The sequence below is a fragment of the Neolamprologus brichardi genome, chromosome 7, assembly GCF_056152115.1.
Source record: "Neolamprologus brichardi isolate AB-2024 chromosome 7, ASM5615211v1, whole genome shotgun sequence".
Lineage (NCBI taxonomy): Eukaryota > Metazoa > Chordata > Actinopteri > Cichliformes > Cichlidae > Neolamprologus > Neolamprologus brichardi.
The window spans coordinates 11,615,291-11,633,331 of NC_142110.1; the positions used below are offsets into that span (position 1 = coordinate 11,615,291).

Genomic DNA, 18,041 nt, shown 5'->3' on the forward strand with positions numbered 1-18,041 from the left:
ATATTACTTTTTCTTTCTTTTACATAGTCAGGCCATGTTTTCTTCTTTTCTTTCTTTTTTTGCATTTTAATTCAGTCAAAACTTGTCCCTTTAAATCCAGGGCCTTCAGAAATGATTGTCTTTGCATCTCCAGTCTCCAAATCCCAGCTCTTCATAGTGTGACTGTGATTGCGAGTGAGGTGTTGAGTCTGCCCGCTGTTTGTGCGTCTGCCCGTCTGTCCTCTTTCTTTCTCCCAGTCCACTTTCCATCTGTGTGCTGTGGGCTGCCGATCTAGGTGAAAATAGTGTAGCGTTTCCACTGGCTGTTGCCATCCTGGATTCATGTCAGACTGGGTTGTTCTTTACTTTGTTTCAATCCTCCTCTGAACCTCTGTCACTGGTCCAGCTTACAGAGGTGTTCACAGTGGGTATTGCGATTAGGGAGGTCGGCATTCATCATGAGCCGCTGGCCCTGGGATAGAGGGCCTGAGGCAATTAGCTATTTGAAGCTGGGACACAGGACCAGAGCCTCTCCAGGAATCTTTCTGTTTCCTGGAGAGACAAGTTGTGCGAAGGCCTTTGGGGTCTTTCTGTCTTCCCCTTCTCTGTCTCTCTCTGTGCATGTTTGCACACAGTGTTCATGTGACAGCTAACACATATCATCTGATCTGGGAGAAACTGTAGGCTATAGCTCGTGAAATACCCATTTGATTATTTGCTCAGTGAATGATAATCATTCACGTCAATACATATCAGACTAGAATGGGCAGATCTGCCTTGCACATTTTCAGGAAAAGCCTCATTAAAACTGATGTTTACTGTCATTCACAAAAGCAAAGTGATAACGTGAGTGATTATTAAAAATGAAAACTGTCACCCACTGTGACCTAAAGGAGCCTTAACAACATGAAGCACTATGACAAAATGATTTAGCAAAACCTACTTTTTTCTCTCACACTTCCATCATCTCTCAGCCATGTGGTACGGAGAGATGAGTGAGTAGTTTCATTATTTTAAATGTAATATAAATGAAATGAAATGCATGAATCACAGGTCTGCATGCGATCATTAAAAGACCAATTCTATAACATAAAATTATAAGAAAAAAAAAAAATCAGTGCTACTTTAGCTAGCCTTTTCACTGTTGTTATGACTCATGGCCATCCTCACTGCTCAGATTGCATAAACCTTTTATGTAATGGAACACTGTGGGAAAGAGGCATCGAGTGGAAGATAAAAATGGGAAGAGAAAATCAAATATTTATTCTGAGCTTTTTAATTTTTTTTCCCATTAAAAGCAGACATTCTCTGAAGACACCCAGTCACTATACCCCTAAACAATATGGACCCCATGTATGTGTTCCAAAACATGCTTTTTATTTAGTAAAATCTTCATGTGGATTTCCAAATGCTTGTGGAGAATTGAATATCTAGAAGTTCTGTGTCTAATCTCGGTTCCCAGTGTTTAAAAAAGACATGTTGGGATTGGGTAAATGCGCTGCTGCTGAGACGCATTATGCATAACGCCCCTAATATCCTTACACTGTGGATTCCCCCTGGAGGAAGATCTTGGTTCATCTTTGCTGTTTACCATTTCTGAGTTGCGGTCTGTGCAACATCAAAAGGCTGCCATGACACTTAACACAGCTCACAGGCTTACTGGGAGGTTGGGGGGGGGGGGAACTATTGCTCCCTATGGGTTTGGCATTATTATTGTTCCCTGGTGAGAAGTCCATCTTATGATAGACAACCGTGCAAATGGACACATGCCATCATACCAAATCAGACCACAGAGCCACACTGTAATTCTATGCAAATTTATAAACCTCTAGGAGCATGCATGCATTAGTTTTTATTATTCCATGTGTGTTTGTGTGTAACACAGTCAACAGAGCAATAAGCAACAAAAATAATGAAATACTGAAAAAAGGGAAACACTGAAAATACTTCATCAGTTAGAGCAAAGGGGTAACACAGGAAGTGTTTGTTTATATAATGTCCTCATTGCTAATGTGTCATGTTAAGACGATATCTTTTGAAGCTCATACAAAGTCACAGGGAGTATGGTGATGGAGGGATTTTGCTCAGATACACAATCTGTATTAACAGAGTTAATATGAGCTGAGCAGTTAGAGGTTAATATGTCAAGTGTGTTTAGGATGACATAATTTTTCATGACTTTAACATAGCACGACTGGCTGATTATAAATAATGTATACACATCAGGAGTTGAAAGGTTTCTTAAGCCAAATCATGGTGTGATACTATGGGAAATGCTGTTGCCTAAAGAAATTCCAAAATCTAGTTGAACACTTGGCCTCTGCAAATACAAATAGGAAAAAATGTTATAAAAACTCATACGGCGCCCCAGAGTTAATATCTGTACTACTGTTTAACATACTTTTAAACAGTAGTACGGCTTTTTTCAGAAGCACTACTTGGCGCATAATGTGCCACTTCAACAGAGCAGTCTTGGTGGTTGGAGAACAGACTGCATGTAAAAAGTGGGTGTAACCCATTCGTTTCTGGACTCCAATTTTTCTGCCTGTTGCCATCTGAAGTGATTATATGTAGATGAAAGAAGGGGGAAGAGCTAAGTTATCAGCTAATGTTAGCAAGCTTGTTTTGCAAGCTACATCCATTGCCTTTATGATCACAGATAAATACCTGCTAATTAGTTTCTCAGTAACAGACAAATAAAACACTAGAATTTCATAACAGACTGGTAGGCAAGTATACCACATAGAAAAGGACCAATGACATGTTGCTTACCAGAAAGCTACAGCTGCCAGTTGGTATGGACATTTCCCAAATAATGCAATTTTTATTAGTAAAAAATATATATCACATTTTCAGGGTTTAAGGTTATAAAGAAACAGTTGTATGGACTGTGATAAGGTTGGGCGATTGGACAAATTTATTGACTATTGACGACAGGCTGAGCCTTTCACCAATCGTTTTTAGAAGAGCGATTTATTTATTTACCCATGAGTAAGTTTGCTAATAATGTTGGTTGAACGTAGGAGAAACAGTCAACGGAAAAAATAATAGCGCTGTTTTAATGGCACCGTCTTGCAGCTGCGAGCAAATGCAGCCTCCTCAGGTGCACCCAAATGCAGCGATTTCTTTACTCAGACTTATAATAGAAAGAAAGAAAGAAAGAAAGAAAGAAAGAAAGAAAGAAAGGCAGTAGCCTATGTTCAGAAAAAAAATTATTTAAATAAAAAAAAAAAGACAATTTTGGGGAGGGAGAAACAAAGAGAAACTGGCTTTGTTTTTCAACTATAACTGTATTTACAGGCTGTTCCAGTGTTTATCTGTCCTACACACTTGACCAAACAACAAATACAAAATTAACCAAATAGGAAGTTAAAAATCAAAATGTCTCTTCCAGAGAGCATAAAAAAATGTTTTGACATAAAGTTAAGTCTTTTGTGTGATTTGTGGCGTCTCAAATAAATAAATAAATGAATAATCCAAAAAGTAGCTATATTAATACTGAAACAAACAAGAAAAGAAAGTAAAATATTCCCTCCAAACAAAACTTATAAGTTTTAAATGCGCAAGTCAGTCCGTCAGTCCTGCACCAAAGTAGCAGGTTAGCATGGAAACTTAAAATGTAAGCATAGACAGTGAGTCCTGAAGGTATTTCCAGGTTGCTTGATTTAAAAAAATTGCCTTTGCACAGTAATTTTTCTTAATGATTTCTCAAGTTGGAGATTAAAAAAAAAGAAAAAAAAAAGCAGAACTACACAAGTTTATTCGACCACCTGTCATTAAATCTAGAACACACAAATATCATGGAACTGTGTCAAAAAATTTGTTTAAAATTCAAAAATACTGAGTTAGATTAACTGAATTCACATTTTTAAACCAACATTTAAACCATCACACTGGACTTCTCTGAGAAGTCAAAAATTAATCAAGCATAACATTCAACCACTAAAACGATTAAACTAATATTTCTTTTTAGAAATACAAGTAAATAATTGTAATTTGCAAATTAACCAAAAGATAATGATATACTTTACTATTTTTTTCCAGCTTTTTTGTAAAATTGTAACAATAGCAACAATAAATATATTTTAGCATAAAAATATAATTTTGATTAAAGAGCTTGCGTATACAGGTTAACCGATAAAACATTAAAAAATGATTTTGGCAATTGCCAATTAATATAGGGTAGCTGTGGCATAAACCTAACATTGGGTCGTGGTCTAACGCAGCTTTTAATCTCAGTGTTTAAACACATTTTTCAAGTTGCTGAGAGCTTCAGGACGTCGGTAAGTTTTATTAAATAACCATCTGGAAAGCCGGGAACTAAAATGTTGAGCTCTGTAACTTAATAGTAATGGTAATATTCTAGAGGCAAATCCTTATGCTAACAGGACAATATAGCAACTTAACTGTATATCTATGTCATCAAGCACATCCATTTTTAATGAGATATAATTCATCATCCTGTCTGTGCATCGAAGAAGTTATCATGATTTTCTGTGTTCATGAAAGTTTGACTCAAATATGCATCAAGGGATTTACCTTGAGGAGGAGAGTAGCTTTTCTACATGAAATGGATATAACTGTTAGGTGAGGGTCATCTCTTTATCCTTGAGAAACTGAGAATCCATTCATTGGCTGGGCTTGAAAACCTGACTGACGCAAATGGATCATTGGGAATAGAAGTGTCCCAGCAGTAATTATGTTACAACGCAGCTGCCGCACACTACCACACTACGACAGAGGTGGGTTGGGATGGGTGCGGGGTGCTTCTTTTAGTCTTGTTTCCCTTACATCTTTCCACATAGTTAACACAGTCATACTGTCTTCTGTCTCGCACTCCCCTTCTCACTCTCTCTCTCTGTTGTTTTCTTTCTGTCTGTCTTTCATTGGCAAAAACTGCCGTCAAACCTAAACACACGTGAGCTGCAGTGGAAAGTTTCTGACTAACATTTATCCTGATCTGCTGACTGAATGTCTCATCCTTCTGTTAAATTACTCGTATAATGAGGAAAAAGTTGGTATCACATCACGTCACCTATTTGTCAATGTTGTCTTCCTGGCCTCTAGATCCCTACTGCCTATGCCTTGAAGCTAAAGCAAAATGTCTGTTTCGGTTTTTTTTGTTCTATTCTCCAGGCCTCCGTGGCACTAAGTCAGTTAAAAAAGAGACATGAAATTAATGTAATGTCAATGGCGTTTTCTCACGAAACCCCAAGGCACTTAGTCAAAGTCACCTTGCATAGTCCTCTCATCCCCTGACAGTACTGCGAGAGTGAGATGGAGGATGTCTGTCTGCTAAGGTTGTCAGCATATGATGTCCTTCAGTTACAAGTTGTTATATCCACTCATCGTCATTCATATTTTGCAGATTGAATACGTGTCTGGTGTTTATCTGAAGAGCGACATCATTTCCACTCAGTCGTCTATACAGTATGCTGTAGCCCACAGTGAAGCGTATTCTCAGTGAGAACAAGTTCATCCTGTGGGGCTCTCTTTCCTTTTGATGTCATTTTGCAGGTGATAAGTAGCTTTCTGTCTCCTGGTCCCTGTCTTACACCACCATCCCCCAGCCCAAGCAAGGTGCTAGCAGCATGGAGGATTGTTTGAACTTGCATTGATCCATTGTGGGATTACAGCTGGGTCATTGGAGAGTTGGACTGAGCTTCCAGTCATCAGGGCAGATTAACCACTCGCTGTCTGCTTGGCTGCCATTTCAGTGCAGGCACTCACTGCTGGCTTTGTGACTGTCCCTACATGCAGGTCACTGTTTGCTTTTGAACAATGCATTTTTATACTTTCTTCATCGAATTAGCTTCAGACTGATTTAATATGCAGGGAAACGTATTACCTAATGCAATAAGGCAAGAAACATTCTAACAGTGCTTAAATCTGTAAGCAACCTATGAAAGACTTGCCATTCCTGATTTCAGTCTCAGTATTTTGGCCTGCAGGATCTTCTTTAGTGCAAACTGTATGAATTTTGTTTTTAACACGTTCAAGGTGTTCATATCATAAGCATTTTAGCCTTTCCTTGAAATGATATTCAAATCTCTCCTGTGTGAGAAATGTCACCCCCAAGCTATGCTTGACAGAGGAAGGGGAAGTGCTGCAGAAAGTCCATGTTTTGCAGACTGCCCCACCTCTCTACATTTCTCAAAGCCTCCTTTTTCACTTTTTTGTTCACATGCCCTTGCGATAGCTCATGTTAATTATGTCTCATTAGTTGCCTTGGAAACTGAGGTGAGGGAATGTATAACATGAGTTTAAAGAAAGGGAGAATTAAAAAGAGACGAAGAAAAATAAATCATGAGAAATGGCATGAAAGAATAAAAAAAAGAAAGAAGGGGGAGGGCAAAAAAAAAGGGGGGGGGGGGGGATAGAGAAAGTGGTTGTTAAAGGATCAGCCGTGTGTCAGATTAGCATCAGGAGACATTAACACTAGTGATGCTGCTGGGGCCACAATACTGCCTTTCACTGCTGGAGAGGGAGATAAGCACACTCTCACAAAAGGGAAGAGGGAGAGAGTGTGAGAGGGCTGGCTTGCCTCCACTCCCCTCAGGCCAACAGCCCCATTTACAGGTACAGCACCTCCTGATTAAAGCGAGAACAAAGAGGTGGATGTTCATTTCCTACTGCGCTGGTGTCAAGGCGCCATTGAAACAAATTGGTAAAACTGTGGATTTAGGCCGCTTCGCTTTATGTCTTCAGTCTGCCAGAAGCTAATCATAACCGAGCACAATGTTGACACTTTGAGTTTGATACACTTAAGAACGTCGTCATGGATTATTTCACAGAATCTGTGTGTCAATGCACATCAGATTACCGCGTGAGGCTGTTGCATGCTCGGGAATGTACTTCTGTCTTAATCATGTTGTTTATATATTAACTTGAGTTGTGAGCACCGTGATTCATTCTTATGTAACCATTGGAGTGTTTGAATAACTAGAAAAGGCCTCTGCCTGCTAATTGTAAAGTGAGTGGCCAAAAGCATCCTGTGCACGTCGTCCGGCCTGTGTAATGACCCTTACAGTAAACACAGTAAACAGACAGGGCAAAGCCACGAGAGATGAGCCTCCGTTGTTTAGTCTTCGACTTACATTCAGGATCATAATAAGGGGAAGGATCAGAAGGGAGGGTATCCCCAAGGTGGTCCCTCCCTTTCTTCCTCCCCACTGCCTTGCCCCGCTCCCTCTGTCTCCCCCGCAGAGGGGCACTTTGAAAGGTCCTGAATAACAGGAAGTCGAGGGGCAGGAAGTTAAGTTTTGTCTGCCCACGGCCTGTGGTAGGATACTGAGGCTAACTCTGCCTTGCACAGGAAGTGCAACTGTCACGGCTATGCTTAAGACTTTGGCTGCTGTCCATCACCTTCAAAGAAGTTGAAGCGCGCTTGCTGCGTATAGCTACATATGGTGGGTACGTCTTTAACACAAGCCACATAGGATGAATCTTCAAAATCTTCTTTGACACATTCTTATTATATTATGACGTTTGAGATGTTGAGTGAAAAAAAAAGTTTGTAGTTTATAAGCTTCGTTACGGACTAACTTCATAGCGCTGGCCTCGTTTTTTGTTCATTAGGTACATCTCACAACAGAAATGTAATTTTATGTTACCTTTTATATAGGGCAGCAGAGGAGAGAGTAATGGTTCAACTTTGTGTGGAATGAGCGCAGGCTTACAAGGAGGGAGGGAGGAGGCTGGATCCAGTAATTACACTGGGAATTGAGCATGTTTTATTGATTGTGAAAGGGCTAGACCTGTCACCAAGCCTCCCAGTGTCTCAGTGGTCCGTCTTAAGGGAGGAGGAGGAGGACTAGCATTCTTGTCAGTTGACCAGTGTCGCACCTCATCACAGAGGATCGCTGCGGCTCTGTTAATAAACAACTGCAATGCTTAGTCACTTGTATAGGCATGGCATATTCTAAAACTGCGTGTTTGTTTAACAGCAGGTATAGTAGGGGATGCCATATTGACTTTATGTCAAGCTGTGGCCGTTGCTACAGTGACATGTTCTCTGCACATTGATTTATGTGTTACAAATGTTTGGTAAGCATCTTTCAGAAGTGCTGGATTGGTTTATATCAAAGTGAACCAGGTGTGTCACATCAAGGTCTCTGTAATGTAGTGTTGTTATACAATGTGCTGTTTTGTGTGCACAAACTAAAGCTTCTCCTAAATGCAAAATCATTTAGTATCTGTGTGGCTTTTCATGAAAAAGCTCGAGGTAATGTTGGATTCACAGTAGATATGGTTTCTGTACGTGGAGGCAGCCATTCAGATATGTGGGTTTGTAGAAATGTTTCCTGCAGTGTCTTTATGAAACTGCAACATTACAATGCATCAACCTCATAATGACAGACAGCCAAGAAGAGCAAAAAATGTAATGCTGGAAAAACTAACACTAAAGCTAACATTAGTGAGCCGCATGAGTCATTTCTAGTTTTACAGAACTGGAAGCCTTGCACTATCTTCCAATCAGATTATTGTGCAGCACATGCAGAAGGCAGAGAAGAATAAGTGGTAGTATTAAACACACGATCTTCTAGCTGTAAATCAACAAAACAGATTAGAAAAGTGTATTTAATATGGAACTTTGATGCTAATCCATTCACCTCGGTCACTATCAACACCGTTCATCCATTTCCATGCATCTTTGTGCAAACAAGGTGATTTTATCTTCTTCGTCTACTTTGCTACATCCACAGAATGTTTTATAATTTACTGAGTGAAACCTTTTGCAGCTGGTAAAGGACCAATGTGTATTATTTAGTGGCCACTTGCAGTGAAGGTAAGATAACAAAAACCCAGTTATCATTTTAAGGTAATTTTACACAAATTAAAACACTCAAATTGCTGCCAGTAGACTTCCACTAAACCACTCTGCTGGAAAGAAAGAGGTTTTATTGTTGACAGCGAGTTTACAGGAGACAGCTGCGTGACTATACTGTACATTATTTCTAAGGTGGGCTCATAGCCTCATATGGTATCCTGGTTCTGGTTCAGTGCTTTTCTCCTTTTATGTTTATTGTCTATGTCTCTGTTTCCTACGCACATGCACACTCACTTGTACAAAGAGCACATGATTTAGGCCATAAACAGATACTCTGTCCCATTCCAACACTCACGAGAAGTTAAGAGTGTCACGCAGAAACGCGCACTCTGCTACAGTGCAGACATTGTTCTACTTTGTAATCTGAACATCTTCTGACATGTTTATCCGGTTGGTAAGACCAGCTGAATTATCCCACTCACTTCAGGACGTTGAAATTGCGTTATTTATTCTACGCCAAAGTATATTGTGATAATCACAGTAACACATCAGTGATTGCTATTGTTCAAGTCTTGAAAATAATGTTTTGTTAGCTAGCCACTTTAGATTTTGACTAACTTGTGATGGACACTAAGTTTGGAGCGTGGCACACCTGCAGTCTGAAGGCTCTCTCAGCTTGTCATTTCGTATCTGTGGAAGATAAAATGTCACGACACAGCCTATTATGCCTCTAGACTTGAACTGTCCTCCGGTGACAGCTCCTCTGCAAAATGGGAAGAAAGAATGTGTACGCGCTGCTTATACTCGCATTACACTGAACCTATTCACATATGCACACACTCAAATAACAGGCCAGTGGTCAGTTCAGACTAGCCTTGGCAAGTGATTAGATAAAACATCTCAAAACTGACACCATATTCACATGTACAGATAAAACTTGACAAACTCAGAGGAGGAGCAAAATGATGTTCTCATAATCTTTGCAGATAAAATGCAAAGTGGGAGGTTCAGTTTTACTTTAAAAGAAGTAAAGTCACTGAATTTGGCAGTGTAGCTACTGTATTGCTACAGTTGTCTCCCATACTAATATATTACACTTCAGGGTGGCCAGTGTATTTCTTTAGTGGAATAGACACCCTTTGCCCAGGGCTCCCTTTAATTCAAACATTAGTTTGTGTGTAAAATGCTGAATGAACAAGAGCACTGTCATTCTCCCTGGCCTGTTGTGATGTGGTTTGGGGAAATTCTTTGTGGGGGTTTAGACAGTTTCTTTCCTGGCTCAGACAGCCACGCGTGGGAAGTTAGCAAGGTGATCTCAGTCAAGTTTGCCTACAGTGGAGCCCCGATTCAGACAGCCAGACACCATAATGCCAGTCCATCTGTAACCCATAATGACTGTGTGCCACTGCAACTGGTCATTTTCGTTTTCGCTGCCAAATCGGCCCCTGGCTTCCTCACCTCGCAACTGCTGACTGCATCTAAAGGCCCGAGTTGTTAACCTTTCTACATTTGTACTCATGGGGGAAATATAGTTGTTTGGACATTTTCTATTTGCTGGGTGTAAGTGATGGATGTGCCTCCAGGGAGGGGGCTATATCTCTTCTTCTAGAGAAGTAGAGACAGGACAGAGTTGGATGTTCCTTGGGGAACACTGTGGTCTGAACCACTGGCCAGGTTACAAGCTCATGTGGGAATATATTCCAAATTCTTTTTATCCCTCTGGCTTATCCTATAACCCTGGAGATTTCAGCCACCCTATTGTAAGACCAAACTATGCTCTCCCTCTTCATCATCTTAACAGCAAAGCTGGCATCAGTGTAACCAAGCTCAGACCGTAAAAAAAATATTACTGGCTGAGGAAGGTACAGTTTTTTTTTCCAAATAAATCAATTTGTTTCAGGAAAAGCTCTGCTATCAAAGCCAGTTACCAAAAAAGTTAGTTATGCTATGTATTGCGCATCATTTAATCCCAGTCTGTGTTACGGATGGGTCACTGGTGCCCCTTGATAACTTTTATGTGGCCAATATAAACGTTATGGGATAAAAAAAAAAGAATGAACTACTATACATTTCATTCTGTAAACCCAGAATTAGAGAAAGGGAGTGTCATGCATGGAGTTCAACTACTCTGTTAAAGCCGCCAAACCCAACCTGCTCCCTTTACCATCGTGTGTGCCTGCTTTTAACTGTGTGTGAGTAACAATCCAGATGGTCGCTCTCCTAAGAGGACACAGTGTCCATAATTTGCCTTCTCGGGACAGCATGATCTTCTTTTGAAAACTGGCTATGTGTACAGGTGGGGGGAGAGACTGACTAAAAGTTTTTGTTTAATAAAAACCTTGCATTCTGTGTTAAATGTGTGAAATAGTGTTAAATGTAAGCATAAGACAAATGCTAACTTAAAGTAGGTGAGTATACTAAAAGTTTGGCATTTATAGAAATACACTTCTTCACTTTCTTTAAAAGAGTTTTGTGGAAAGATTTATACCTCTCCTCAAAGTCAAATGAACATCTAGTTTCTGGTTATCTTACCTTAGCTTAACTTATTACAAAGCCTAGAAATACAGAAATGGTTAACCTGAATCTCTGTGAAGGGAACTAAATTTGCCTACAAGTTCAGAGCTCACTTAGTCACACCAGTTGAAACCAGTTGCCAGGCAACAACCAGAGACTCCAGGAAGGTAGTGCTCTCAGCCAAGAAATAACCAAGCAAATAACCCTTAATAAGATATTGAATTGTTTTTTTTCCCTTGACTCTTAACTTTTTATAGACTTAGCACAGATTACTTGCTAATTGGTGTACTTCAGAGGTTCTGGGGGGGGGCGTGTAGTTTGTCACCTTTGGACAAAAGTTTCCATTCGCTTTTCTAATTTAAAACACCACCTGCTTTGGTATTAATTTTAACTTTGTCAGAAAAATATAAAACCTAACAAAATGTCAAACTGTTCTTTCAAAATATGAGCTTCTAATTGGAAAAAAAATACAATAAATGTCAAGGAGACTTGAATAGTTCCTTCCCATTTAGGGTGAACCTGCATTTCAGTGATTTCAGCTATGGAACAATTGAAGCAGTCAAAGAGATAACAGCACGCTATGCAGGTCTCATAGTTTCTGTATGTGCTTGAGTACAAAATGCAGAACCCTCTGGTACTTTGGGAGATGTTGTTGGGTGTCATATTAACTTTCAGTTTTTCTCTTTCTCTTTTGGTCCTCTTTCAGATCCTGGTGTGGTCTGCTGAAGAACAAAGAGTTTCTTGAGAAGTGTGAGAGCCAATATAAGAAGAGAGACTTTTGCACAATGTGCTAGGAGAGAGGAGGAAGAACGAGTGTTGTTTTTCTGATATTGTCGAGGTGTCAGAGAACCAGGAAAGGAGACAGCCATGGGGCGAAAGAAGATACAGATCACGAGGATCATGGACGAAAGGAACAGGCAGGTGAGTGGGACAGAGATAACAGTTCATCTATATATCTATGTTTGTCTGTGTCTAATCTAAGACTGTTTTAAAAGATGCTTCTGTATCTTTACATGCTTCTCTGTATCTATCTGACGGTTACAGTTTTTCTCTGTTTTCCTTCTTGGAAAAGTTCAGCAGCTGTCATGGTGTGCAAGGATCTGAACAGACATACCTCCCTCCCCAAAGTCCCAGCCAGCTGAACAGGGACCATGACATTTCTTTGTCAGTGCGGTCGCATTTACAGACATGATTCCCTTGCCACCCTGCAATTTCAACCAGAGAAGTTGATGAGGCAGCAGCAGCTCTGGGCCGCAGCGGGGGCCTCATGGCGTGGGAGTGAACTGAGTGTTGCAAGAAGTGCAGCGGGCTGCCTGTGGCCTTCCCACACTGTAGGGCTTGTCCCCTGGCCCGGCAGTATGGCTGGGGCCCTTTGCTGTAGCCCTGTGTGTTTGCAGCTGTTTGGTAGTAATTAGGAGCAGCCACTGCACCACAGCACCCTCTCATTTGTAGGGTGGGTCAGAAGGACACACAGCACCCTTCTTTGCCTTGGCCTCGCTGGTCTTGACTAGCCACAAAGCGGGAAAGAGCTGGAATTCACTCTGTCTGCTCATGTTAAATATAAACTCCTAAACAGCAAAACAGTAAAAAACAGCCTGGGTCTGTTTGAAACATGAATAACAGGTGCAGATATCTATAGCAGAAATGGTATGTCTTATTTAGCTACGCTCCCTATGATTTAAGAGCTAAGTTAAGGAAGCATGTGCACTGTTTCTGACAAATTATACCAATTAACGCAGATACATAGGTTTCCTGTATCTAGATAGAACGCATCTGGTTAACATCGGCTAAACATGATTAATTATGTGGTAATATGCAGTTGGTACTTTGACTATGTTTCTATCTGTGAGGCTAGCAGTTCAGTCAAGTGCAAAAAAAAATTCCACAGTGTGGGCCAATTATCAGCACTACACCTGGTTCTGGGTGGGTTCCAAATAGGGGGGTGTTAGGGGAATCTGTCTAAGCTTGTTGGTGGTATCCAAGCTCTATTCAGTGACCTGTGACATGAAGGAAAAAAAGAACATAAAGTTATATGAAAACAGGTCGTTTTCTGATTGCTAGGCGAGCAGGTTAACTCTTCAGAAGATCCATTCTTTGCACTGCATATATGAGGTGGTGAAGGGACACATTTTGTCACTGTTGTTTTACAGGAAAGTAAAGCTGAAGAGCTTATTATTAACATGCCTTCCAAAGTCTAGTGTTTGCATCAGATTTTAAATGTCTGACTGGATAATTTGTGAGAAAGTTTATCAGCAGCATGCAGGCATTTCAGCTTACATTTAGCATTTAGTTTGGTTTTAGCTGGCTCAGCAGAGAATCTGCTGTGACAATAGGCTGTGCTAAAATAAAGCTTTGGTATAAGGTGATGTATGCGTGTGGCTTTTTTTTTTTCCTCTCTCGTTTTTTTTCCGTGGGCCATGAAGCGCACGGTGCCATCTCCCTTGGGCGTGCTCCTAACCAAGGGGGAATAGCCATTAGCATATGTTCCCCATTGTCAGGAGACAGTTTAAATCTTTGCTGTTAGTTTTCCATAGTGTAACACTGAAATGAAAGAGGTCCTTAAGTGGACTAATTAGACAGTATTTCTATAGAGGATGTTGTGTAAGGACAACAGGGGCTCCCTTGCATTGTCTCTGCAAGTGTTTTAGGAGGGCTGTTAACCCTTCAGGATTTATAACACTGTGTGTGACACAGGCTGAGAAGGTAAGTAGTTACAGCGTAGTGCAAGCTGTGAACTTCGCAGGTAGGTTTATATTCCAATGAAGTGTGTTGTGCATGTATGACAAATTGATGTGTAACTGTTTAATACATCATGTGTAGGGTGGAGTATTTTTGTGCCGCTTTCTGCTGTTTGACCTGGCAGAGATGCACTGGAGAATGAGACATGGAGCAAACTGAGGTCGTATAATGCTTACTGTACAACTGCAAAGAGCCAGTTTCTGTTCCATGGCTTGGCTAAATGATGGCAGCAGTAGAGTCATCAGCTAGACCGACTTTACTGATTGCAAATGAATGCAAGATAACAACCTGCACGATTCTTCTGATTTGATGTATTCACAGCAATTATTACCTTTTGAGACACAGACAGGTACAGGCATCATGTGCAGATTGAAAGGTTCTTATATTTTCCTCTTTTACTTTGAGTTTCTAGAAGACTGGACGGACCAGTAATAACATTTAGTCTTCAACAATAGAAAGTTGTTATTCTTTCAGACTTCAGAGGTTTGGAACTCATGTTCTTTACAAAATAACAATAGTAGGGCCAAGAGCACTGAGCCAATTCAGTGTGTTTTACCTTCTTCCCAAAGCAGCTGTGATTTTTGTGAAACTATAGGGAGAACAGTAGTGAAGAAGCCAAGGTATGCATCAGTCTCGTAAGTTAGTGTACATGTTGGTGAGGCCTATCGAGCAGTGTCTAGTGACGTCCTCTGGATGCCATTAAGCAGGCTCACTGGGGGTAATTGTCCAAGTCATTAAAAGTTTGATGATTTTGCTGCTGGGTGGAGGGTTGCCTGCCCTTGCTGTGGCTCATTTTGGATTTTGCTCCAGCACGTCAAATGCCTGTAGGCAAGCAGAGACTCTCTCTCACTTACTCTCCAGGGAGCAACACAGCACATAGCGCCTCTTTTTCAGCTTTCACTCAGTCCTGAAGTTCTGAGCAGTCATTGTTATATATATTTTTTAATTGATATATATTTTTGACACTTAAAGAGTTTGTTGATAGACAATGGAAAGAACAGAAGAAAATTTAGGAGCCAGTGCATCTGCACTGTTTTCTTTGTTTAAGATGATACGTGGATTTATTAAAACTGTGATGCAGAAGCATGAAGTAGCACAAAGCGTTACAGACAGGTTGTACTTTTAGATGAATCTGTTATTTGTTGCATCATCTCTTTATTGCTTGGTGTGTGAAAGTCCAAAAGGAAAGTGGAAATAGTGCTTGTGTCCATTAATTAGCTGATCTCGTCTTGGTTTTAGCAGGGCAGCAGGTTTACTTAGAGTATATTGAACACAACACGCAATCTCCGTTACAGTTTTCAATAAACAGAACAAATTAATTATCCGTTAAATGCATCATTCTTGTTATTGATTAGAGATATTTCCAGGAAACCTACTTACATTTTGTTACCTTGCATGTCATCGTCTCCGCTAAACAGGATCCGTCACAGCTACTGTAGGTTTCAAGGTCAATCCCACCCACTGGATTAGCCCATTGTGCCTTCGAATGTCCACATGGGGTTCCTCGGGCTGTCCTCTCTCTCAGAGAGAGCTGATCCAGGCAGACAGTCACAGTGGCCCTGGCTCATCTCCTAAGCCCACACACTCTGCCACTGCGGAGCCAGGGCAGCAGCCACAGGGCCTGGGTCACTCTGCCAGCTGGTGCCAGACTTCACTGTCTCTGAAGGCCGCTCTCATGTCTGCCATGGGGGCTGTCAGAGGTGACATGAGGTTCTAATAAGGCCGCTAGCTCCTCACCCCTCTGAAGGTGTTAGTGACTCAGGCATCTCCTGCCATGCTCCAGTCACAGCTGCACTCTCAGTCCCAGATGTCTTGTTTGTCATCTTGGCACCTCTGCCTGCGGACAGACATTGATAGACCATTTGATTGACAAGTCAGTTCTGTGTGAATGTGTGTATTGGAGTTTGTTGTAGCATATGTTGTTATATGCTACACAAGTTTCCGTGGCAGAGCCTGTCTTGTGAATGTTGAAGACAATAAAACATAAACCGAATACGGCGGTAAAACGTGACAGACCCATGCTTGTATGTTTACACTAAAGGTCTATACGCTGTGCAGTTAAACTTTCCATTGCATTTTACCAGCTAAGCAGGTCTATAATTGTTTTTAACAAACAGGCCACTGTATTGCTGATGAGACCAAATTTACTTGTTGCCGTTCATATGCAGTTTTTTAAATTTACCCCTCGAGTATGATTTTGTCCGTTCCAAAGAAGGTTTCCCCATTACCTGAACTTGCTATCGCTTAGGGAAAGCTAGAACTGCAGCAGAATTTAGTTTGGTCTGCTATAAAAATATAAAAAATAAAAAGTAAATTACCTACCTCAATTAAAGCTCTATAAACATAGGTTGTGGTGGTGGGGCTCTTGGGAAGAAGGTAGAAATGCAGAAAGTGTGAATTGAGAGTGGAATTACTACTTTATCTAGACATTGAGAGAGCTTCTTAAAACATCAGAGAGTTTTCAGTGTGGCAGAGGCTCACTGATCTGCTGGGTATTGTGTGAGCTGTTAAAATGACCTTATCAAGCATAGAAAGCTGGGATCACTTAAATGTGTTGGAAGTTTAAATGTGGCCTGTCTTTTTTCGCCACGGCATACGATTTTTGTGAACGACTGTAAGATGCATTGGTACAGTGTGGTGTAGAATTTTACAATACTGAGGCTAATCCTGTCGCTGTGAATTACATGAATTAGTCAGGGAGTTAGACTAAATTTGCACCACATCTTACTGCAGGAGCGATTCGAAAAAATGCTAAAACCGCATCGAGTGTGTTTGTGGGTGTATTTGACTCGGTGAAGCATAGGAAAGCTTTGCCATTGAACCTCCCACTTGACCTCAAGGATGTCTGTGGTTTTCCACTGTCGCACCAGTCACCCCAGAAAAGATGGGGGTGGATTGAGGTTTGTGCATTTGTGAATGCTGGTCCATATGCCCCAAACCTTTTTTTTTTTTTTTTTTGCGTTGTGACCCATCAAATTTAGATGGACGTCTTACATGTTCTAACAAAAGGATAAAAATAGGGCAATCAGTTACAAAATAGTGTGTATGTACAGAAGAATAATATGCTTGTCACATTTTAATGGAAGTGTGAGTGGTAGCTAGCCCTTGTAGAGTTACTCTGTCTGTGGCTGGGGCAAGGACCAGGTCTCAGTACTGCTGCTGAGGTTGAAATGAAGCGATGCCTGGGTCAGCAGCTCTGCACTCAGCACAGCCATGCATCCAGGTGGAACAAAGTCTTCGCTCAGCATCTCATCCTGGGCTTCCTGCTGAAAGGTGACATCTCCATGGCTTAACAGCCACATTCATCTGCTAAAAAGCATACAATTTGTTAATCGTTTTCCCGCATGACAGTCGCTGCTTTCCAGTTGGTTAGGCAAACAAATACGCAAGCGGGTAAATGAGCGAGTGGGCATCGCTGGTGTTTAATCAGAGGAGACTAGTATCAGGTGGTTACAACACCAACTAGGTAGAAAGAGGCTGGTCCCGGCTTGATCCCCCACTGTGTGTCCACCTTGAGAAAATGCTTTTTTTCCCTGTCAGCCAAACTCACTCAAACACTCTGTAACTGTGATTTGTAAGGAAACATGTTATTTGGTTCAGCTTCTCCTGTACTTAAACCTTGTGATTTTAAGATGTTAGAATTTTGTTTTGTCATATGAGCTTGAATAACATTTGTGCTGTGAAAAGAAAATGACAGCAGGTCAGGCTCCGGTGTGTCTATAACAGGAATAATGATCCAGTGTAATTACCTGTAGCGTGGAAGATTTAAAATTCATTTATCACAGCTGTAGTGACCCCGCTGCCTTAGCGGTTACACATACACTATGCAACACATAAGATTATACTGCATTATACCAGTTAAAATGAGGGTATAGCCGCGAGCTGTGACCAATTAAAGTTGAACAAAGCAAGCTCATCTCCTCAACTCCTCTCTTAGTAGGTCAGTAAAACTGATGGAGGATATAGACCCCGTGCACTGCTTTGTAAGACGGAAAGCTCTGAGCGCAGCTTTTACTAGCACATTCTCAAGCCACAATTT

General features: G+C 41.0%; 1 protein-coding gene across 6 annotated transcripts in view; it reads left to right on the top strand.

The window, feature by feature from the left end:
- The window catches only part of mef2aa (myocyte enhancer factor 2aa), a 63,349-nt gene that overhangs the window by 9,821 nt on the left and 35,487 nt on the right, over positions 1-18,041 (top strand). For all 6 annotated transcript variants that reach the window (XM_035907103.2, XM_035907105.2, XM_006789381.3 and 3 more), the window contains one exon: positions 11,970-12,184. In XM_035907103.2, the coding sequence (XP_035762996.1) occupies positions 12,131-12,184 (54 nt within the window). In that variant the 5' untranslated portion in view covers positions 11,970-12,130. The remainder of the gene's footprint in view (positions 1-11,969; positions 12,185-18,041) is intronic.